Source organism: Dermochelys coriacea, chromosome 2 (genome assembly GCF_009764565.3).
Source record: "Dermochelys coriacea isolate rDerCor1 chromosome 2, rDerCor1.pri.v4, whole genome shotgun sequence".
Taxonomy (NCBI): Eukaryota; Metazoa; Chordata; order Testudines; family Dermochelyidae; genus Dermochelys; species Dermochelys coriacea.
Window position 1 is genome coordinate 183,512,942 of NC_050069.1, and position 25,559 is coordinate 183,538,500.

The 25,559-nt window shown below is 40.9% G+C and overlaps 1 protein-coding gene across 12 annotated transcripts in view; it reads left to right on the plus strand.

Moving 5' to 3' along the window:
• PDE1C (phosphodiesterase 1C) overlaps positions 1-25,559 on the plus strand; it is a 541,496-nt gene that overhangs the window by 497,097 nt on the left and 18,840 nt on the right. For 4 of the 12 annotated variants that reach the window (XM_043508789.1, XM_038392418.2, XM_043508791.1 and 1 more), the window contains one exon: positions 24,866-24,931. The exons of 4 other annotated variants lie outside the window; for them this stretch is intronic. In XM_043508789.1, coding sequence (XP_043364724.1) covers positions 24,866-24,931 — 66 coding nt within the window. Of the gene's footprint in view, positions 1-5,905; positions 7,485-14,103; positions 17,572-24,865; positions 24,932-25,559 lie in introns of those variants that run through there. 4 more of the 12 variants (XM_038392424.2, XM_043508790.1, XM_043508798.1 and 1 more) reach the window with 4 other exon arrangements.

Sequence of the window (25,559 nt, forward strand, 5' to 3'; positions counted from 1 at the left end):
AATGGTAATCAGGGTAAATTTGAGACCATATAAGTAGAGGTGCCCAAAGCTCCAAATATTAGGCTGATTTCTTCCATATTTACAGAAGCATAATTCTTTTCATCTTACAGCAGGGTTCATGAGGCAGATATGATAGCTATCCCCTTTCCTCTGGTCCTCACAGTTTCTATGCTACATGGGACACATCACAATCCAACTTCAAAGGAAAATTGGGATCTTAGTGGGTCAAGACTTGCTGGATATAAATTCTTCCCTTCCTTACTTCCTTTATTTGTTATTTCTATTGCAGTAGCACTTAGAAATCCCAATCTAGGAATTGGGGCTGATTATGCTAGACTCTATGCACATGTTATAAAGACAGTCCCTGACCAAAAACTGCCCTGGAAGGCATGATAGCATTTTGCTGCCCAAACACACCTTTGCTTGTTACTACACAGATGGTTAATTGCTATCCAAACATCTAATTATAGTTGACTAGGTGGATAACTATGCAAATAAATAAATAAATAGTTATTATTCTCTAGTCTGGGCTGAAGCATAGCTATGGCTTATTTAACAAAAGGTGATACCGAAGGCAAGTTGTAATTTGAATAGACAAAGGTATGTACTCTATCTGTTTACTCCCCTTTAATGTCGAATAGTTAATAAACAGAATGTAAATGTGATCACAGAAGTTAGTTACAGGAACCCAGCCTTAATGTTCAACCCTGATCCTAGGTATATTGTTTAATCGTGCCATGCATTAGATGATGAGAGCAAGAAAATGGTTGGATAAGTAACTAAAACCTTTCATACTTCTTTTTGGTGGAAATCTCATGAAAACAAAGGATTGGGGTGTATGTGCCCAATTTCCAGGAATCCCTTCTGGAAGAACAGAAAGTACAGACTTTCTTATGGTATTTGGTTATTTTTACTTCCAATCTCAATTGAAAACCAGGATGCAAAACTTGGCATTAGGAAATGCAGTGTGTCTTGATTTCAGCTTTGGGGTGAAGATTTAGCACAGTTCTTATTGTACTTTAACTGGTTCACTCATCCCAGTTGCATGTCTTGAGAAATCAGCTGTCAATGCTTGTGTGTGCTGTTTGTCTAGGTAACTTTACAAGATGCATACTCAGGTTAGATGTTGGCATTTGTTCTACTTCGGAGGCAATGTAGAGCTGCAGTACACAAAGAAGTGCTCAGGAGTCACAATGCTTTCCCCTATCTCCTTGAAATATAAGGGGAATGTGAACCTGCAAAATCCCTTGTGACAATTCCTCCCACCCCCAGCACAGCCTCCAACTTTGCACACTGCCTGGAGAGGTGGGGCTCTGGTCCCACTTCTAGTCTACCCATTTTAGGGCAGTTTGTACCCCTAGAGGTGCATAGACAGAGTACTTCCTGCTTTCCACCAAGGACGGAAAGTGCTCCTTGTATCTTCCCTCCACTAAGTCCAGGGACAATCAAGTCTACTCTGACATGTCCACGCAGTCATATTCCAGAGCAAGATTTTGCCCTTAGAGTGAAACTAGATCACAGCTGAGGTAAATAACTGAATTAGAAAGCAGACAGAAAAGCTTCTCAAGATGGAAGGAAGAATATGGGATAGCTGCTGAAGAGATATTAGTAACGAGAAGCAACACATCTGGTTTTCCCCACCCCACCAGTAGTCAGTCTCAAGTTTGCACATCCCCTCAGATCATGGCTATTTTAAAAGATGTGGAAGATCACAGGATGACTATGAGCTGCCAACATGATGCAGCTGTGAAAAAAGCTTATGCGATCCTAGGATGCATCAGGCGAGATATATCCCGTAGTGATAGGGGAGTGTAATTGCCATTATATAAGGCACTGGTGAGACGTCATCTGGAATTCTGGTCTCCCATGTTTAAGAAAGATGAATTCAAACTGGGACAGGTGCAGAGAAGGGCTACTAGGATGATCAGAGGAATGGAAAACCTACCTTACGAGAGCAGACTTAAGCAGCTAAGCTTATTTAGCCAAAAGAAGGCTGAGGGGAGATACAATTGTTTTCTATCAATACATCAGAGAGATAAATACCAGGGAGTGAGAGGAGTTATTTAAGTTAAGCACCAATGCTGACACAAGAACAAATGGATATAAACTGGTCATCAACGAGTTAAGGCTTGAAATTAGATGACTGTTTCAAACCATCAGAGGAAAGAAGTTCTGGAATGGCCTTCCAAGGGGATCTGTGGGGGTAAAAAACCTAACTTGTTTCAAGACTGAGCTTGATAAGTTCATGGAAGGGATGGTATGATGAGACGGCCTACAATGGCATGTAACTGACCTGCAGCTGCTAGCAGCAAATATCTCCAATGGCTGGTGATGGGACACTAGATGGGGAGGACCCAGAGTTACTACAGAGAATTCTTTCCCAAGTGTCTGGCTGGTGGGTCTTGCCCACATGTTCAGGGTCTAACTGATTGCCATATTTGGAGTTGGGAAGGAATTTTCCCCTGGGTCAGATTGGCAGAGACTCCGGGGGTGGAGGAAGGGAAAGGGGATCGCCTTCCTCTGCAGCATGGGGCACAGGTCACTTGCTGGTTTAAACTAGTGTAAACAGTGGATTCCTTGTAACTTGGAGTCTTTAAATCATGATTTGAGGACTTCAGTAACTCAGCCAAAGGTTATGGGTCTATTCCAGGAATGGCTGAGTGAAGTTCTGTGGCCTGTGATGTGCAGGAGGTCAGACTAGATGAACAAGATGGTCCCTTCTGGCCTTAAAATCTATGAGACTCTGGGCCCTAATCCTCAAAGGTGTTTTTTTCACCTAATTCCCATTGATTTCATTGGGAGTTAGGAGTCTGAATACCTTTGAGGATCTGGGCCTCTGACTGCAACATTGATATGTCTAAGTGAAAATGTGAAACCTAGAAAGAAGAAACACTGGAACTAGGAAGCATACCGTTGTCCAATTTTAAAGGGATACTGTCCAGATTATCAGTTGTGTTTTGCTTTGTCAGTACATACATGCTCATTGCATCATCCACTGTGCTGCTGGATGGCTCTGTTGTTGTGGGCAAACATAAAGATGTTTCAGCTTATTTGGCTTGTTCAAACCAGGACTAGCTTCCACAGAGTCAATGAATGGTAGACAGTCTTTCTACAAGTTAGCTTTCTGTGCCTGGTACTTTAATACTGCATTTAGAAGGGAGGCTCTTGTTCCATCCAAACCGAATGGGGGAAGTAAGGGAGGAATTGACCGAATCACAGTTCATTCTTCGCTTTACTCCTAGAGTGCTGCAGCTGTGTGCCATACCTTAGTCAGCACAGACTGTAAAGTCACAGTCTAGGGTCAAGAGACTATTATGTGCCATCTCCTATTCAAGGGATCCAGCTCCAGAATCTTTTGCTGACCCTTGGTTAGCCTTGGCTGTACTGGTGCATCAAACTGATGCTATTTCAAATCAGTTACCAAAAAATTATTCACCCTCCTTGTGCATAGACAGCACCAGCATTCTAGCTGTCACCTGTAAAGAGCAACTCTTGAAATGCATTTTATCACATCTTTATTAACAACAGCATATTCATAAGTTATTTATTTGATCATGAAATGTATAGTAAGTTTCTGCAATGGTTTCAGTAGATTGCTGAGCAAAGTGCAGGAGCTTAGGAATGTGATGGTGCATTCACTGTGCATTGCAATGTCAGACGTTTTTGACATACTCGTTATTTTTCTCCTGTGCTTTGAATTTCCAAAATGTGCTTGTAATCATGGGGGGAAAATATATATCTTCCCCCCCCAATGGCTTTAGGTCAAATGTAATAGAAGCTGTCAGACAAATACAAGTCTCAAGATCAATGTGAACAGGACATCAAATTATTTGAAGTCATGAATGATTTAAGGATAATTATGTGCCAAAAACAGAAATTCAGAATCTCTTCTATGCTAATACCATTTTTCCCCCTAGCAAAATCAATGTTAAAGACTTCGGTCATCAGATAAATCAAACCAATGTTATTTAAAATTAGATACCAAATAAGTATTCAATAATTTTTCCCTCAGTGTTTATTCTCAGTTTTTCTGGCTAAACAGGACTCTGTCACCTTGAAGTTATGTTCTGTTTTCTTTAGCAAGAATTATCACTCTAAAATTTCAGATCCTTTAAAAATAGGTAATGGAGATGAATTAAAACATAATATGTTATATTTCCTCTTTGTCTGGTTGATTTACTGTGCTGTATCTCTCGGGCCTCTCCTTACTGTCTTTCCTGACACAACAGAAACGAGAGACTCAAATGTGCAAGTTGTTCATTCGTGGTCTAAATGATCTTTTAACAGGCTTTCCCAATCTAACTAAAGCTGCTAAAAGAAATTGTAGTGTTAAAACTCCAAAGAGTCATCTAGTGGTTGGAGTAGGACACTGGGTCTCAGGACCCCTGGGTTTTATTCCTAGCTGCGAAACTTTAACCAAGTAAATATAGCTAAAATTTTCAAACTAGGGTGCCTGAAGCCAGGACCCATGTGTAAATGCATATTTAGGCACCCAATGGGGACAGATACTTCAGCACCTTTTAAAATCAGGCCACTTATTTAGGGGCTCAGTCCTGCCAGGTGTTGAGCAGTCTGGCCCTGCTCTAGTAGAGAAGTTAAATATGTGCATTAGATAAGTGTCACAACAGTATATATGAAACAGGAATATTTCATTCAAATAATGGAATAAAATTCAAATTAATAACACAGTGGAAAATTTGGTGATATTCCTAAATAACTGAAATGAAAGATGAGGAAAAGTTCAAGTAAGTCATGTAGTCCATCACCTGGCTGTACTTGTCCCTCTAATGCATTTTATTGCCCGGTGTAATTTTAAATGTCAATGCAATAGGAATTCCATGAGGGAGACAATTCCACAGCCTAATAGATCAGGAAGTTTGATAAACAGCCTAAATGATCTATTTTTTAATGTCATCCCATTAACACTAATTACATCTGTTAGGATATAGATATTCAGGCCTGTCTGCAAAGATCTATACTTTAAGAATTTAGGTATATGTTTATCACTTAGCAAGTTATAGAGGTACAAAAAAGAATCAAAATCAGTCTGCCTGTTTATAGGCCTCCTCTCACTATGATAGTCTAAGGCCTTGTTCTTAGGCTAAGGCCTTTGGCTAAACAGCAGGGGCAGCCATAAGCTGGGAAGCAAACAGTCACATCCTCACCAGTCACACTGAAATAAGGCAGTTTTGGACTGTTAAAAAGGTGATCTAAGCTATCACCTCCAGAGAAAGGGAAGAGCCTAGAAGATGTAAAGAAAACTTAGTTGGATCACATCCTGTCTGGCAAGAACTCACTTATCAATAGCTGGGGTGTGAAATCCTCATTTCTTTGTTGTTCTATCATTGTAGTCCACATTTCCCTATTGTTTGTCTGTGTAATCTCTGTCTGGTTCTGTGATTGTTTCTGTCTGCTGTATAATTAATTTTGTTAGGTGTAAACCAATTAAGGTGGTGGGATATAATTGGTTAGATAATCATGTTACAATATGTTAGGATTGGTTAATTACATTTCAGTAAAATGATTGGTTAAGGTATAGCTAAGCAGAACTCAAGTTTTACTACATAGTCTGCAGTCAATCAGGAAGTGGGGGGGGGCGGAATTGGAATCATGTTTTGCTAAGGAGGGGGGAATGGGAACAGGGACACAGGCAAGGCTCTGTGGCGTCAGAGCTGGGAAGGGGGACACTGAGAAAGGAAACTGGAATCATTGCTTGCTGGAAGTTCACCCCAATAAACATTGAATTGTTTGCACCTTTGGACTTTGGGTATTGTTGCTCTCTGTTCATGCGAGAAGCACCAGGGAAGTGAGAGGGTGAAGGAATAAACCCTCTAACATCTTGGTGCCATGACTCGGATGCATCGCTTCGGACAGGGGGGTGGAAATTGTTTCTTTTGTTTTTCAGACACTCTACAAGCAAGCTGCCACCAGCAGAAGAATAACCCAGAATACCATGGATATATGTTTTGTGGTGTTCGTCTGTGGTGTTTGTCTTGTTGTTAGCATTGTTGTGTTTCAGTGAACAGAAAAACCTCATGATGTGGGTGGGGGATGGCTTCAAAAGGCTAACCTGGCGGGGGGAGATGTATATGGGAATGCAAAATGCTCAACTAGGAGGCCAGCACCTGTGTAATAGCTACTGTGTACCTGGAACAGCAACTAAGGTGGTCTCCACAAGCCCTATTGGAATAATGAGAAGGGGAGGAGCTCACTGGGAATCAATGCAGAGGTGTGTAAAATGGTGTAAATCCAGAGAAGATATTTGGATGTGCTCCTCCCTGATGGCCAGGGAGGAGCACACCCAATGGCCTATGGCAAGGGGTGGACAATTGGGTGTACTGTGTCTGAGGGGTTTTGCTGGGAATGTACATATTACTAGGGAGCACAATTACACCAGCCCATAACCAAACTACACACTGTTATCTGGACATTGGTGCACAAATGGATCTGTGAATCTTATTGCTGTGAATAATCAAACTAGGGCATACTGCCTGATTCCATATCAAGTGGTTAAGTTGGTTTGGACAATAACCCATTTCTCTGTGGACATTCAGTGGACTTATAATATGAACAAAAGCACGCAAAACCTGCAGGGGCAGCTTGTTGCAACTGCCAGCAACTGGACACAGTAAGATCTTGGCCCTGACGAAGGAGAAGAGGCAGAGTTTTGGTGGTGGCTCGGATGTTGGACCATACTGCAGTGGTCAGGACTCTCGGTGTTCCTGTGGATTATTTTAGCGGCTGCTGTATTGTTAAGTATACTTCTGTTTACATTGCATATGAAGATAACCTATAAGTGATGTAGTAAGCACTCCCCCATCCCCAGTGTACTAGACAACCCGGACCCAACCTTCTCAGGCCCACTATAATGGGAAGTCTGGAACACTAATTGGAATAGGTGTGGTATGCCTGTACGAGAGAAGGTGCAGGGCACGGTTCTACCCAAGGGGCAGTGGGAATGGAATATCGACACCTTCCACCTTGATGCCTGGCCCTATCAGGAAATGTGTCGCCATATGTCCTATGCTTTTCCACAGATACCTGGGCAGGAGGATCCCAAAAGAAAAAGGGGGAAAAAAAGGGGTGTAGTGTTTGGCTATAGATATTCAGGCCTGTCTGCAAAGATCTATACTTTAAGAATTTAGGTATATGTTTATCACTTAGCAAGTTATAGAGGTACAAAACAAGAATCAAAATCAGTTTGCCTGTTTATAGGCTTTCTCTCACTATGATCGTCTAAGGCCCTGTTCTTAGGCTAAGGCTTTTGGCTAAACAGCAGGGGCAGCCATAAGCTGGGAAGCGAACGGTCACATCCTCACCAGTCACACTGAAATAAGGCAGTTTTGGGCTGTTAAAAAGGTGATCCAATCTATCACTTCCAGAGAAAGGGAAGAGCCTAAAAGATGTAAAGAAAACTTAGTTTGATAGCATCCTGTCTGGCAAGAACTCACTTATCAATAGCTGGGGTGTGAAATCCTCATTTCTTTGTTGTTCTATCACTGTAGTCCACATTTCCCTATTGTTTGTCTGTATAATCTCTGTCTGGTTCTGTGATTGTTTCTGTCTGCTGTATAATTAATTTTGTTGGGTGTAAACCAATTAAGGTGGTGGGATATAATTGGTTAGATAATCATGTTACAATATGTTAGGATTGGTTAGTTACATTTCAGTAAAATGATTGGTTAAGGTATAGCTAAGCAGAACTCAAGTTTTACGATATAGTCTGCAGTCAATCAGGAAGTAAGGGGGGGAATTGGAATCATGTTTTGCTAAGGTGGGGGGAATGGAAACAGGGACACAGGCAAGGCTCTGTGGCGTCAGAGCTCGGAAAGGGGACACTGAGGAAGGAAATTGGAATCATTGCTTGCTGGAAGTTCACCCCAATAAACATTGACTTGTTTGCACCTTCAGACTTTGGGTATTGTTGCTCTCTGTTCATGCGAGAAGCACTAGGGAGTAAAAGGGTGAAGGAATAAGCCCTCTAAGAACATCCTCCAAACCACCCTAAATAATTCCTCTCTTTCCTTGATGTTTATGCCCTTCAAATCTATTGCAAATGCTACAACCCCAGATCAGACCTGTCTGATATGCAGGTGTCCAAAGGAAGACCGGACATGAGAACTCTAGACAACACAGTTCCCGCTTTAACGACACGGTTGTACAAGACCTCAGTTTCTAAGCTGCTTTTGAGGCACTTAATTTCATCCCCTCTTAATGTATCAAAAGGCCAACTTTCTCTCCAGCTGCTTCCTCTTCCTTTGATGCATCTCTTTGAATCCCCCCAGTTCTCTTTGATCCCTTTGGATAGCACTAGCACATTACTAGAGCTTGTCAAATAGCATCTGTCAGATCAAAAATTCAACAAACTTGAGGACTTTTGTGGGGCAGGATATTGTGATTTGTTCCCGGGGTCGGCAACCTTCAGCACGCAGCCCATCAGGGTAATCCATGAGACATTTTGTTTACGTTGACCGTCCACAGGCACGGCTCCCCGCAGCTCCCAGTGGCTGCGCGAAGGTTGCCAACCCCTGCACTAACCTGTCCTGTTAATTGGAAATGTTTCCCCTGTGTGTAAGTAGTCACAAAATGTTTTGGATGAATACTTTTCAGATTATGGCTTATTCAAAACCTGTGTCTTTAGGTTATTTGCCATTGTGTGTGTTGCCAGAGGAGTTGTGGATGCTTAGCATGATTCCCTAGCACCCTTAGCTGGCACAAGAAAAGGCAATGCAGTGCTCTGGAGACAGTCATGGCTACTCTGCCGTAGGAAGGGTTTCTATAATGTGAGTACTTAGGGAGACAGGAGAGAGAAAAGGTATATGTCAGCAGATGAGGAGCTCTGGTGCTCCAGGTACACTTGGATAGTGAATGCAGAATATGTTGGAGATGCAGCATAGAAATGACTTCCATGTCTTTAACTTTTGTAGTTGTTTTCATATAATTGACACAAGATGTTATATTGATAGCATAGCAAATACTTCTCTCTCTCATGGTGACATAATGCTCTTCAGAATCATTACATGGCATGATAGCGAGAGGATAATATTTGTACATTGTAAGTATTTTTTTCCAGAATTGAACTGAACTAGAAGACAGCCACAGTCTCGTTAAAAGGAAAATCTTGGTGCAACCTTAACCACAAAGTCCCTTTTTAATCCCAGTACATCTGTTAGTCTATAAGGTGCCACAGGACTTTTTGACGCTTTTAAAGTCCCTTTATGTTTCTCATAATTCTTAAGAAATCTTTATAGTTGTAATGTAATCTAGGAGTGATGAAATAATCAAATATATGGAATTGGATTTTATATATAAAATCACACAGAAAGGAAAGAGCACATGATGGTGCGATGTAATATATGGATTTTATCAAAAGGGGTGGCCACATTACTCACCCAAGACAGCCAAGTAGGTCATCCCAAAAACTGCCTGTGATGAGGTATATCAGACCCTCTGAGGCCCTCTGCTGGAGGCCTCGAGGACCTGCCACACCCTGCCCCAGAAAAGGGCAGTGGAGAGGATTCTCCAAGCTGCTTAGAGTGGCTGTGTGGGACACAGCCAATCAAGGTCCAGAAGGTCAATATAAGAAGAGCTGCAGGACCAGAGTAAGTTTCAGTTCCTTGCTGGAGCTATAGGAGTGTGGATGGTGAGGGAGCTCCAGGACCTTGGCTAAGGTAGTGCTACCAGAAGCCGGGGAGAGCGAGAAGGAGCTCTGAGCTGGTTGCAGGGTCTCCATCAGGACAAGGCCCTGAGGTCAGGGTGATGATGGCACAGGGCCATGGGGAAGTGGCCCAGGGAATTAGAGCAGCAGCACGACTTAGATAAAAGGACACAGCAGACAGCTGCTATTTTGGGGAGGGAGAAGACTTTGTCACCAAGGAGAGAGCCCTGGGGCACTGCTCTATCCTGGACCAGGGACAACTTGAGGAAGACATTACACAGGACACTAGGAGAGACCCTGTTGGACTTGTACACTGGAAGAGGTTTTGCTTTGCTTTCATCACACAAACTGACTGTGTGTCACTTGGCCAGAGAGTTGAGTCACCAAAGACACACCACAGAGAGAGAGAGAGAGAGAGCAGGCACATGCACTTAGCCAAGGGTGGAGGGGAGGGGAACACTTGCAAGATGTGAGCATGCCCTGTTACACTGCCAATAAAATATTTTTGCCACACTGCATTATTGTGTGTTCTGTATTTGTAGGGGGGAAAATGTTAGAAATATTTTAGATTTTAAAATGTCAGGCCCAACTGTGTCATGTAGACATAGCACTGCTTTGGAGGAGGTGTGGAGTTGCATCAACTAAGTACAGTAGTCGCTCTGGGAGGTACTGTTCCTGGAATAAGCATAATACTTTCCAAAGTTCTGGGGAGCAGGCACGCAGCTGGTACAGAGAGAGTCAGACCTGTCAGATCTTCACAGACATTAATTACTATTGGTTGGATCCTCAGATGGTGTAAATTGGCATAGTTCCATTAACTTCAGTTGAGCTACTCCGATTTATCCCAGCTGAGGATCTGGCTTAATGAGTCACACATAGCAGGCTTAGGTTTTGAATCAGTCTAAACTCTCACCCCAACTCTGAATGACTGTGAGATTCTGTTCCTGTGCCCTACTGGGTAGCAGATTGCTAAAGTTTCAAATTAGACAGGCGTAATTACTACCAACTGCTTCAAGTTCTAATTCTTGTAAGCTCAAGGACTTGTAGACATTTGTTTAGTCAAAAAGAGGGAGGTGAATAGGGAAGATTAATCACTGGTTTTCTATGATCAGCAACCAGCCTCATAGTTGTAAAGATATATTTACATATTGTACAGTAGTGTGTAAGGTGGTGAGATTGACGTATCATAGTATATGTGGATTTCAATAAGTTATCCAAACAGTCACATAATGAACTTGTAAATAATCAGTTAAATGCACACTAGTTGAAAATACTATAGTATAAATTATTAATAATTGTATGTTCTGTACCAATTTGCAATCTAAGACCTCTAAGGGGTACTGTTATAAAGTGGAGTACAACAGGAGTCACTGTTAAGAGCCATGCATTTGAATATTTGTGGTAGTGATCATGAGACAGGTCTAAAGTCAGCATTGACAATATATAAATTTGACAGCAACACTGGAGGGGTGTGCATATACACATACTTACTTGAGATCGTTACATGAAATACATGCCTAGACATTACTTAAAGCCTTCCCAGATATAGAATGGTATATATTTCTTTTTCTTTTTAACTTATCTGCAGTAATATGTGCTAATTTTGCAGTGAACCCAGTTTGGGTATACGGTTGTGAAATGAAAATGAGCCTTAATCATACTCAGGGCTAAAGTCATGTTAAAATTCCACATTATGATAAGGAAACCTTTTTGTACCCAAATTGAAATCCAGCTAGAAAGCAAACGTATTTTCTGCACCAAAGAGCATCCTTCTGAAAGCAAAACAATCGAAAAATTAGAGTTTTATACTGCATTTTAAGCAAGTACAGAACTAGAATTTTCATGTTGGTACAGCTGGTAATGTGGTGGATGGGAGTGAAAGGCAATCTGGGCTCCATTTGCCCATAGAGAACTTTCAAAGTCTGGGGAAATGTATTTCTTTCCTTTCCATTAGCAAGAAAGGAAGGATGCTCTTGTGATTAAGGTATGGCATAGGAATGGGAGATGTGACACTTGGTTTTACTTAGAGACTAACAAATTTATTAGAGCTGTAGCTCACGAAAGCTTATGCTCTAATAAATTTGTTAGTCTCCAAGGTGCCACAAGTACTCCTTTTCTTTTTGCAAATACAGACTAACATGGCTGCTACTCTGAAACTTGGTTTTATTTGCAGCTCTGCTACAGAACACACTGCGTGACCATAGCCAAATAATTTAGGGCCTGATATTGAGACATGCTGAGCACCCACAGCTGTCATTTACTTGCAGTTATGAGTGCTCAGGATTTCTGCAAAAGGATACCATTAACCACTGGTGCTTCAGTATCTCCTCTTTAATATTGGGCTAATGAGAGTTCTCACAGGGCTGTTGTGAGGTCATGTTAATGTCTGAAAATCAGGCTGAGCTCCTTAGATGGGAGGCATCAGAAAAGTATAAATTATTATTTGACGTTGTTAGATTTTGTACTTATTAGAGTTGAGAATGTTTAATGAAATTAAAATAAAACCAGTGAAATCCAGTGAGTCTAACTTTCAATATTATAATCATCTTGGCAGATAGGATACCATGTGCAAAGTTTTTGAATCATTGGAGCAATTTACAGATGAACATTATATAATGAAAAATCCCTCTGCTGAGTGCACAATAAAAGAGGCAGATCTGTGGGCAGACAATGCTGTACAATCACTGCTGTGTTTTATGTATTCAGCAGATACAATATTATTCACCTTAGATGTAGTTAAGAAATCAGACCTATGCTGCAAACCCCACTCTCCTTGCCCAAATGAAAAGTCTTTATGGAGACAGACCAGACTGGCTTCAGAAAGTGGCAGAAAGAGATTTGTGACATAGTCACTTCTGAGGCATGCAAAGGATTATAAATCAATTCAGTGCTACTTGAGATGGGTTGGGTAGCATGAACTATCCAACCCCTCAGCAGCAACTAGTTGATATGAGTGGGTGATAGAACATGGGTGGCTAAGCAGAGGTGCCAAAGATATTCACAGGAACTTAACTGTTTCAGAACTGGTTTGACTCCTTTCTAATTAAAGTACAGTTTTCAAGTTTATAACTTTTCAGGAGGACTGTGGGGGGGGAGGGTGTTTGCTCTGAATAACGTGATTTCTTTTTCCTGGAAACAATTAAAAATGCCTCTTGATTTAGCAGAGCATCTTCCTTGTGGAGATCTAATCAGTGTGAAGATTTGTCAATGGAATTACTGTGTCATGGATTAATGTAGTCCAATATACTTTACTTTTGAATCTTGGAGATATTATTTGCCAAGCTAGCTATTCTGTCGCTTTTAACTGATCATCTGGGATCTCTGAGATAACAGACAAAGCCACAGATTTTACTATTGAAGACAAATATATAAAATTCAAATTTAAATGTATCTTTGCTTATAGCTGAAGTACCAATGTTTTTGTCTTGAAAGAACAAGTCTTAAAGGACTTGTTCATGTGTGTTTTGCTTGCCATAAGTTCACAGCACAATAGGTACCGCTGCTATTATGTCATGAATAAAGTCAATGTGAACTAGATCCTGATACTGGAAGGTTTTATTTCTCTTCCATTTGCAAACTAATGCTTTCAGTAACATCTCCTTTGGATTTATCTTAATTTGGGCATAAATGTCAGACTGATTGACCCAATTATAGGGTGAGTAAGGTCAAAAGAATCTTAACCACCCAGCTCTGCCAACACCCCATAATCTTTGTCCATTGCCTTTGCTTTTCCTGGTCTGTGTATCTTGACCAGAGACTGCAAATATATTGTAGTATGTGGTGCTGTGAGCAAATATCTCCTAGAGATTCGAACATGACCACCAAACTCGCTCTCACTTGTGATCTGATCTGAGCTAGTACTTCAAATTCATTATGTCAGACTGGCATTCCATTTACTGTGAATTCACAAAGTACATGAACTTTGTGGTTGTGCACTGAGCTGCCTTACTACTAGCCATTGTTTCTTTGTGACAGAGCCATTTAGAAGAGAGGATATGTTATTCGTTTGGAGTGCGCTTTTCTTTACCCAAAATGCAAGTACAGCGTTGCCCATTTTTAGTGTCAAAGAGATGCTGAAATGGCTGGGAAGCAAGGGTGGTTGGAGTGCCCTGTACCAAAAAGACTAATGTGACCTACCTGTCAAAACACGCCAAGCTCTTGAGCTGATCCCACTAAAATCAATGTTTAAACTTCCATTGGTTAAGGCAGGAAGACAATTGGGTCTGTGTAGGAAAGAGTGTTACTTTCAAACCAAGTGCACAAGAGGGTTTAGCTATTGCGCATTTTATGGTCTTTGTGAGATCGAACAAAGCCATGATATTTGGAAGGAATGAGCATGTCTAAACTGATACCTTTTTTCCCCTTCCTTTCCCAGCTTTCCCACTCCTTTGACACTTGGGGGAAAAGGCAGCATTGACACGTTTCTTTTTCTTTTTTTTTTCCAGATACAGAAGAGTAAAAAAAAAAAAAAAAAATATATTAAAAAAGAGACTACAAATTTCTTTCATCATTTTAGCTGAGCTTCTTCATTCCTCTCCTCCTCCTCCTTCCGCAAAGACCAGTTTCTGGGGAAGGCGTTACACAGCTTTCAAAACAATCCTCCTCCCACTGGCTACTTCACAGTTAATGACTCTGGGGTTTGGGTGTGTTTGTTCACTTTTTTTCCCAGTGTGTGTGTGTGGTTTCTTTTTTTAAATTCTCTGGGGGTTTTTTGTTAACAAAATAATTCCACTTTCTGGACAGACAAAGCAAATAAATGAGGATTCTCCTCAGAAGCCATTGCTTCCCTAGGCTAAAGCCCTAGCTTGTGAAAGACATGCTAAGGTGGTGAAACACAAAATTGGAATGTGTGGAAAGGGGCTTGAAATTACTGCCTTTGTACCATTGTTTCCATCTGCTAGGTAGAGAATTTGATACCAGTTTTAGCATCAATTCACAGGATTTTGTTCATGAAGGTGGTGTACTGTTAAATTCATAAACTTCTCACTAGGACTGTTACACAGCTTTTCCAGCACTCTATGATGATGGGGTTTGGTTTTTTTTTAATTTATCCTGTGGGCAAATTCATTTAATCTTTGATTTATTTTGTGTACTTTTCTAATTTTGTTTTAGTAGTGACTCACAAATAGGGTGTTTACTCAGGGCTGTTGCCCACTAAAACTCTGAGGAATGTACTTTTTGTGTTGTCTTCCATAACTAGTCATTACAATTAATGATCTATTTCTCACATCTGTTTCTTAGATACCTGTATTCACTGTTTACATGACCTAGAAGTACTGAGAGAAGGTAGGCATTAGGAAGTCAGATGGATCAATTCCTCCTTTCATCTTAGTGTGAGATTTCTTTTATCAGTGATTGAATGGATGAGTCAAAGGAAAAGAAAAATGTAGTTGGAAAAGGATAGGCAGACAAAGAAAGATACACCACTGGAGTGAAGTAGGCCCATAAACTTTAAAGGTGAAATGTTCAAAACTAACTCAGGCCCTGATTCAGGAAAGTGTTGCTGTTCATGAAAGCATTAAACATGTGCTTAAATGCTGTCTTGGATTAGGGCCCCAAGATGGATCCAGTTCAATATAACTTGATTTCACCTGTCCATGTGAAATTAAACACACACACAATTGGTTTTTCATTGTTTGTTTTAGTCAGTGTATAGTTTTGCCCTGTTCACATATATATTTTACTATGAGTTAGACTCCTTTCATGCTACTCTAGAGAATGTGGAAAACATTGGCCTCAGGAGAAAATAAACCCCATCTGTATTCCATTTCCATATTCAAAGCACAAAACTTTGTTCTACCACCAGCCTATATTAGATAAAAGACCCACAGCTCCTGTTCAAAATGCATATGAACAGGGATGAGCATGTTTAAGATGGCAGTAGGAAATATTGCCATACTTGTATTAGCCTCACCTAACACTAGCAGCAATGGGGCTAATCCAAGTTTTGAACATGAACATCCCATAACTCAGGAATGTTTGTATCCAGGATTTTGGTTCAACCCACTCTGCAAAATTCAGATTCCCATCTGAGTTTTTACTTCAGACACCAACCCTTGAATTTGTTCAGATATAGGGATTTAGTTGGGGTATGCCTCATGCTTAGTAAAATATTTTCCCTTGGAAGAAATATAAAAGTAACTGCTGTTAGCATACAGTGTATTGTAAATTCTCCAGCTGTCTTCTCTATATTGGTTCCTTTAAAGAAAGTAAAGGAACACACAATATTCTAATTCCTTAGAACTGCTTCTGTAACTGCTCCATACCCAGAACCCCCATCAGCTTCAATGGAGGTTCCACACATATAGCAGCTGTAGAATTTGGCCCGTAGGCCGAGATACACAAAGGTACTAAAGCTCCTAACTTTCATTAAAATCAGTGGACGTTAGCAGCCTAAATACCTTGTGGATCGGTGTCTTAGTCTTTATTGGGACATTGACAAGATATAAATAATACTGCATTGCTGACCCAGTCCTTACTCCTACTGGGGTTTAACTTGAATACAGTCTGAGCCAGCACATATTTAAAAAAAAAATTATCCCTACCTAGTTTATGGTGACTAGAAATTCTTTAGACTACTAAAACTGAAATAATTTAAAAAAAATTTGATCTTCAGTTCTCTGATATATTTTTGACAGCATACTCTGCTTGGACAGTGAAACGAAACTACGGTCAGCCATTTCTTGGTTCTCATGAATTAGCACTTTAGCACAACTTCAGGCTGGAGAGTTAATGGTGAGAGTGACAAACTACCCAGGGAAGTGATGGATTCTCCATTTCTTGAGGTTTTGAGATGAAAACTGGATGCCTTTCTGAAAGATATGCTTTAGTCATACACCAGTTATTGGGCTCAATGTACAGATAACTGGGTGGAACCGAACGGCCTGTGATAAACAGGAGGTCAGAATAGATGTTCTAATGGTCCATTCTGGCCTTATAATCTACTAATATAGAGCAGCAGTATGTTAACATTTAAAAATATTTTTGACATTTTAAAAAAGTTGTGAAATCGTTTCTAAACGACTCCATGGCCTCTTTTAAAAAAACAAAAAACCCTGAAATATAGATGTTGAAAGACTGCAAAGAGAGTGGTGTAGATGGAAGAATCTACCCCTATGGTTCTCTTTGCAGGTTCAGGTCCTAAACTACTACAGGAACTCCTCACTTAAAGTCATCCCAGTTAATGTTGTTACATTGCCGATCAATTAGGGAACCTGCTCGTTTAAAGTTGTGCAATGCTCCCTTCTAACATCTTTTGGCAGCTGCCTGCTTTGTCCACTACTTGCAGGAAGACCAACCTGTTGCAGCTAGCTGGTGGGTGGTTGGAACCAGGGTGGACCGGCAGCTCCCCGCTCCCCTAAATTCCCTGTGCAGCAGCTGCTCAGCAGGCTACCAATTGCAGGCAGTTCAGCTGTCCCATCCCCCACTGCCGTGTGCTGCCCTGCCCTCTGCCTTTGAGCTGCTCCCCGAGACTCCTCCTTGCTGTGGGGGGGAAGTAGAGGGGGACTAATGTCCAGGTGTCCCCCTCCCCCTTGCTCCTGCACCCACTTACCCCATCTTCTATAGCGTGGGGGGGGGACACAGATGGAGGAAGCTGCAGTCCGGTCTCAGCTTGCTGATCTAATTAACAAGGCAGTGTACTTCTGACTCCACACTTCATACTTAAAGGGGAAATGCGCATCTCTATCTCTCAAACACACATACACACAGGGTGTGTCTCTGTCTGCCTTCCCTCCTTTCCTGCTGCCTTGTAGAGTGTGAGAGTTAACCCTTAGGGCTCAGCCAATTGCTAGTTCATCATTTAGCAGTAAGGCATTCCCTGGGAAATATCCCACCCTCTGGCTCCTCCACCTCAACCAAGCTTCACAATCATCATCACTGTGTACCAGTATTAAATTGTTTGTTTAAAACTTAGTTAGTGTGTGTGTATATGCATAGGTATAGGTATAAATATGTGTGTATCTATATAAAAATAGTCTTGTCTGGTGAAAAAAATTTGCCTGGAACCTAACCCCCTCATTTACATGATTTCTTATGGGGAAATTGGATTCGCTTAACATCGTTTTACTTAAAGTCGCATTTTTCAGGAACATAACTACAACATTAAGTGAGGAGTTCCTGTACACTTGATGGTATCTCTCAAATTAACCATCTCGCTGAAATGCTTAATAGTATTGTGCTAGCGCTTTGAGAACCAAGAAATGATTTCTCTAAACATCTCCCAGGTGAAGTAGAGAGCAGTTACGGTGTGCTTATATAACAAATTTACAGAACTGTCTCCTATTTTATTTCACAAAAGTTGTCTCTGAGTGCGTGAAACTGAATGAATGGCTCTTAACACAATTCAGTTCAATTAAATACATGTCCTCAGTGGGTAGAACATGATAAATATCTGTTCTTAATTCGTTATCTTCCATTCAGCTTTGTGTGAGGGAAGCAAAGCTGTAGATGCCTTACTTTCTGCTTCTCTATTAGAAGAGACAAAGAGGAAGCTACAAATATTGAAAATATGAGGCCCATGCTGCAAGCCTGATTCACTTCTGTGGGAGTCACATGCATATACGCACAACCATGGAGGATGGGGAGGTTACGGATTGAGACCTGGATTTGGAAGTCAACCTGTGTACTAAAATGACACAATTCAACCTTTAGGATGAGAGTGCTGGTCAAATCTCTCACAAAGTACCACCTTGCTGGATGACCAGACCAAAAACTGTCTCCTAACCTGTGAAAGTGACTCTAGGCACCTTAAATCCTATAAGTAGGGAGAGATTTCCTTGGGTGCCCCTGCTAACTTGTCCGTATTTAGACTTTTCAAAGGAACTGGTCTTCAGAAAACCATCAACATAATTAAATGCTGCCTGCCTACTAAGGGTCTGAGCTGCCCTTGAGGAATGTCAGCAGATTTTATTTTCAATTTACAATTTACTTACATTTTTTTTAAAGTGTAAATGTTGCCAATTCTGTATTCAAATAATGATTTAGTTGATGAGAAAACTGGACCTGTCTCTGACAATGTGCGAAGATAATTAGGAGTAGTCAGGGTCAGCTGTCAAAACAAAAACAATTTTGATGCATCATTTAAAAGCACATGGTCGAATGCTTACATCCACTACTTGACCAGCTTTAAACATGAACTGCACAGCTTTTCATTAAGGACATGAGCTCAGGTTTTCTGTTTTTCCTTCTAAATAATGCCTTTTGGTGTTAATGAGTTATCCATAGTCCCAAGAGAAACCTAGATGCCTGGCTCCAGGGCTTGGTGCATAAAAACTCTTGCAATTTCAGATTTTAAAATATTTTAGACTAGTCACAATTTCAACACTGTCTCTTTAAATAAGGAGGCATCATTTTACATTGGCATTTTACATTTAGCTGCTAGTGCTGTTCTGTACTATAGCAGGGGCAACCCAAGACATTATTTTTAATTGTTCCGTTTTCAGTACCCATTGATTTGTAGCTGGGAGTGAATTTTCAAAGGGGCCTCAGTACAGCCTCTTTTGTGCTTGTGAAAAAAACTGACATGCAATTTTTGAAAAAGGCCACTTGAACATACAAACACTAGAATTTACACATGCAAAGCTTGTTGTGCTCAGCTTGTGTGCAAATTAGGTTTGGAATGGGTAGATTCAATTATTTGTGTGTACAATTGATCATGGTCAAATTCTGTATGCAGAAAGTTGCAAATGATTTTCATGCAAAGACTTTACATTTTAGCTCATGGAGTGTATACACAAATTCTACAACTGATTTCGGATCTGCTTTTTAATTTTAAAAAAAATCGGTATACCTTAAACATTGATAGAAACTGAATGAGAAAGTTCCTGCCTGGCTAGGGCCACAGCCTCAACTGGGGAAAAATTGGTGCATCTTCATCAGGTGAGGAGATTTCCCTAAATACCTAATTATTTGGCCCTGTTCTCATCACACTTGCACCAGTTTCATACTGGTGTAACTCCTACGACTTCAGCAGTGTTTCTCCTGTTTATCACCAATGTCTGACCGACAGGAGTGTCAGGTCCATTTATTTATTTTATTTTTCTCCACCACTTCATCATCAAATAAGCAAACACAAAACAATGGCCCTCTATTTTCCATCTGCATACCCAATACCAGTCCTTAGCTGTGCATGTGAGATTTTTGACTAATGAAGCTTAAATAGGTAAGACACTTTACAAGCTGAAGATAGAAAGCTGTGTTAGTACCTGCTGCAGCGTGGGAGAAGGGACCCAAATGAGAAAACTTGATAGGAAAAGCATACTTTACTTTCAGACTTCTAAGGCTCCAATCCTGCTCCCAGTGAAGTCAATGATCCTTTGTCCATCTATTTCAATTAATATTCCCCACCATGGGCTTAGATCAAGTGCAGTGTCAATTTAATATCTGATGCATCTTCTCTCAGGGGATGATTATCCTGCTCTCGCAGGTAGGTGGGTTTGGTGATTAGGTCTTTTCCATCTTTGATCACTGTGGTCCAAGCTATAAGCAAATCATTTGACCACCATTGATCACATTATTTGCCATTAAAACAGCAAAACAGTTTTTGGTTTCTCAGATTTTGTACTCCTCATTCCCTGCATGTTGTTTTTTTCCTTTTTCTCACAGCAAATATAGTGTGAGATTTCTCACTGGCAACAAAGCAGAACTGTGACTCTTCTTCATCCTCTGTACACAAGTACACAAACACATGACAGTACACACGGACAGGCTCCACAATACACTGTTGGCACTTTGTATTCCTTTTATTTCATTAGTGTGTGTATATAAGGCCTGTTGTGCACTCATCTTTGCCCGGTTCTAGAAGCCATCCTGTGGTAGGAGGATGTGTCTATGTAATCTCATCATCTTTGCTGGATGATTGTAGGAGTGCATATATAAAACAATCAATTATGGCCATAGGTGTTGTGCAGTGATAAATCTTAGTGGCAGAGTGACCATTTTCCTTTTCTTCTGGCTTGGATGATATTTTTATACAATTTTATATACACTTTTTTTAAATATTTGCTATTTTTATTTGTAGGGTTCTGATTGGGGTTTACCAGAACTTCTGGTCGTCTGCAGGCCCAGATTCTCCCATTAAGATTTCTCTTCCCTTCCACCCCCCCGCCCCATAGACAAAAACCATTGCATTTGCAACATCAGCTTAGAGCAAAATATAAAATAAAACAACACCTTGGGCCCAAACATGTCATCAGTTGCACTGCAACTGATGGAAGTTGTGCACAAGCTCCGTTCAGTTCCAGTAGCATCTCCATTGGGAACTGGCATCAAAGTTAAATGAGAACATATATACAGCATGCTAAATGCCAGGTGATTCAATCTGAAGCCCCCATATATAATGGTAGTGGTGTCCTCCTTCAGTGTGGTGGGCATTGCTTCCTCCACAATGGATTTAAATATTAAGGAAAAAAACAGTCTTTGTTTCTATGATGCTACTTGTGAAGCAGCTTAGATAAGTAGGAAGTTACAGCAGACGCACAAAGTAGTACACTGACTACCCTCTGCAGGAAGGAAGTCTGTAAGTTACCAGTTTACATGTAAGACTATATTTCACTGCTCTCAAATTACATTTGTAGCAATGGGTCCTGATGAATCTAGAGAACGTTCAACCTTTTTTGGGGGGGGGGGGAATGGAGAAATTAACCAAAATGCAAGGATTCATTTCATAATCTTTTCTCAGCTGACGTTGTGCAGGGAGTCCTATATATAAAGCTGAACATACACTTTAGACTATCTTTATATTAGCAGAAATTATAATGGAGATGTCTTGTTGAACAGAAGTATATAAGTAGTATACACCTGTAATCCAGAGCCTTTTTCAAGCAGGCAGGAGTCAGGTTGCTGTATGTGTTTTGCATCAAGCAATTAGAAAACAAATCAAAATCTATTTTAAAGCAACAGTTAAACACAAATTTGTTGGAGAGACACCTCTTTGCTTTGTTCAGACTTTTCAATAAATATTGTTTTAAATTCTTCTCAGCAGAGTTGAGAACACTTGCCACTACATGGGCACAATTCCTTTCAGTTTTGCATTTTTTGGTAAGCTCCTTATTTGAAAGAAGAGGCTTGTAGTCTCTAAATGTATAAAACACTTTTCCAGCATTCCAGTTTTTCTGTAAATGAGTACATGTATGTCCATCCTATTACCAAATAAAGTCAATGAGGTCTCCACTTCATTTGAATTTGAATGGGGGAAGGGTTGGTTTGTTCAGTCACTTTTTATATCTGCTACACACATGGAGCTCTGCACTGTCTCTTTGCAGAATAACAAAAATCAACATTGGTGTTCTACTTTTCATGTTGAAAGCACTATCTGGACATTAATTAATTACTCATCAGAACCCCTATGAGAAAGATGGGTAGGTGGTACGGGCCCCATTTTACAGCTAGGGAAACGGACAGAATGTAGAGGTAACTTGCCCAAGGCCGCATGCGTGTTGAATTTGGGTTTAGAATTTCGGACTTCTTGACAGCTAAACCTGTCCCATTCTACCAGGCAACATTGTCAGGTGTGTGTGTGTGTGTGGGGGGGGTGTCTTTCTCTGCATTTAAACAATATTTTGTGTCTAAAGGTCAAACTATATATTTGTATGTGCATGTATTTAGTACTTCTGGCACCTTAGAGACTAACAAATTTATTTGAGCATAAGCTTTCATGAGCTACAGCAAGTGAGCTGTAGCTCACGAAAGCTTATGCTCAAATAAACTTGTTAGTCTCTAAGGTGCCACAAGTACTCCTTTTCTTTTTGCGAATACAGACTAACACGACTGCTACTCTGAAACCATGTATTTAGTGTGAGTTTATATACACTATGTTAGAGATGGGCCTGAACTCTGGATTATTACAGATGGCCCCCCTCAATTTTTGAGACATTTGGATCGTATTCCAGAGCCAGATTTTTATGATGGGGCTTAAACCAAAAAGCAGGCTCAGGGGAAATCCAGATTTAGATCCCAGGTTTCCAAACACACCTACCTGCCAGTTTGTCTCTACTCATGTCTGTCTTCCAATAACAAAACCTTTTGTTTCAAATAACAATTCTGTTCACTTAGTGACATCCAAATGCCGTCTTCATCCTCAATTATATGTAGGGTTGCCAGGTGTCTGTTTTTTGACCGGAATGCCTGGTCGAAAAGGGACCCTGGTGGCTCCAGTCAGCACTGCTGGTTGGGGTCGCTCAAAGTCAAGTCAGCAGCGCAGTGGGGCTAAGGCAGGCTCCCTGCCTGCTCTGGCTCCGTGTGGCTCCTCTAGGCGCAGGGCAGCCACATGGAGTCTGCATGCTATTCCCACCCTCCCTCCTAAACCCTCCTGAACCCCTCATTTCTGTCACCACCCCAGAGCATGCACCCTGAGCCAAGCCCTCACTGCATCCCAACCCCTTGCCCCAACCCAGTGAAAGTGAGTGAGGGTGGGGAGCATAAGCGACAGAGGGAGGGGGGATGGAGTGAGTGGGGGGTTGGGTCTTGGAGAAGGAGCAAGCAGGGCAATGTGTGGGGCAAGTGTGTTCAATTTTGTGTGATTAGAAAGTTGACAACCCTAGTTACACATGTTTTATGTTTAAATGGGAATGTAAATGAACAGATTTCACAGTAATTCACTCCCCTCTCTGCAAGCAGATAAATCCCTTGTTCATGAGGTTTATTGAAGATTAAGGGGAAACGTTTTGTGAGATCCCCTGGCTACAATGTTAGAGCACATCATAGCATTACATATGCACTTTTTGTTTATTTAAGTTTGAAGACAAACACCTATTCCAAGGGTTTAATCTGTCTTGACAGTTTATTTAAATTACAGTCCCTAAAGAAACAGCACAGCAGAATCCTCCAGAACCCACCAAAATGTCACACCCCACATAATCGACTACTCTCAAATGCCTGCTTAAAGAGAGAATTTTGAAATATATCTTGAAAATCCTCAAAACCGAGCTCTTTCAGACCAATGGGGTATGAATGCCAAAGTCAAGGGGCCCTCAGAGAGAAAGCCCTGTGAGTAGTTCGCTGTCTACAAAAGAAATCAAGCTCAACTGTGTCCGTTGACCACAGTTGCATCAATGCTGTACTGGGAAAGAAGCAATTGCTCAGACAGGCAAGGCCCCAAGCCCTTTAATGCTTTTTAGCTTGAAACCAACCCTTTTCACTCCACCTGGAAATCCAGTGCCAATCTCCGAGCACTGGACTCATCTGTTCCTATTGTGCTTACAGATCCATAAACTCCAGCTACAACTACAACTACATTTACTCACTGTTGGCCAGGTTCTGATACCTTTACTGCTATTAAATGTTATCCACAAATAGTCACCAGACTAATTGTGACATGAGTAAGGGGCAGAGTCTTGCTCTGAGAATGTGGCTACTTTTTTTTCCTTTCTTTTAGTCTCCATTCTAAAGATCTTGTCAGCCTTTCTCTTTTTAATAAAATGAGACTTGTGATCCTCAGTGCTGGAGAGAGACTTCCATCATTTCTCCTTAATGGAGGATATATAGTTCATGACTGTCCACTAAGAGGTTGTGGGGCTTTTCTTTTCTTATTTTTAATAAGGTCAACATGTCTCTCAAGCACATGGTCATTTTTATTGATTTTCATGAGGGCACAATAGGTATCAATTGATCTTGTTAAATTCTGGTCACCTATTGCTTTTATCAGCCTCTCAGCACTTTGCCTAAACTCCTTCAGGTAGAGAGGAAGCCAGCCCACAAGTTTTGGTTCCTGTTGTCATCCAGGGCTTTGGCTGACCCATTATAGAGGCCAGCTGTGAAGTTCAGATCCAAATACAAAGTTTCCGGGTGTTTTGGGGGCTGATCTCCACTTGCAATATTTTAGATTCCCTTCTTTGGAATAAATGTATAATGGAATGACTATTCAAAAACAGGTCAAAAATACGGAGGAGAATGCCATCAACAAAAATCATTTATCACTCCCCCCATGTCCTGCCAAAAAAGTTGAACAGAAGCACGTGAAGAGGTGTTTGATGTTGGCTCCTCTAAAATCAAAAGAGCCAAAGAAGGCTGCTCAAACAGAGGAAAGTAGCCTTGTTTTGTAAGGAAGTTAGCTCCACCCACATTACTAAAACTGCTAAGGACCAGTTGAGAAGACATGACAGAAAGAAGCTGACAGTATCGAGTGGTGGTGGTAGTATAAAAAGCATTTGCGCAAAGGCAGGCCTGCAGCTCACTCATCACTTCTGAGACAAGTCTTTCTTTTTAAAGGTTCAAAGCGACATTCAGATGAGGCACCAGACACAAGTTCCATGACAAGCCACCTTACGTTGCCAGGTCAGTAGGTACCTCCATGCCAGAATGTATTTGTATCATGCATAGCTACACAAATAGGTAATCAGGAGGATTTTTGTCTTTTCAAACAGTAATTCCTTCAAGAATTAAGTCCTACCCACTAGGCTCACAGTTGACTCAAAAATTCACTTCTGTCCTGAGACTTTGATTGAATGGACCATGTGTGAACTTAAAAAAAATAGCTTATGTTTTGTGGATTGCTTTGCACAAATTATTTTAGTCTGCTGAATGTGGTAAGAAAAATGGGCTTCATTCTTGTCATCCACATAGAGGAGTAGAAGAGAAGTCATACATTTGTTCGGTGAATCACAGGGCAGTTGTTTTTCAGTTCTCTCTCCTCCCAAGTCCTTGCTCTCTTTGATACGTCAGAGATACCATCCTCCACAGGCCCTTTATCTCTGTCTCTCACAATTTCACACAGAAGGAGGGAGGGCAATAAGGGAAAGCAATATGAAATGGTGACTCAGAATGACTCAGTATGATGGGGTAGTAAGGACATACACCTTTGGACGACATTGGATGAGTGCACAGGTACGTTCATGTTGAATCACCTAGAGCATGGCTCAAAAAAAAAAAAGAGAACCCAAGGAAAGCAGTTCACATCTGATTT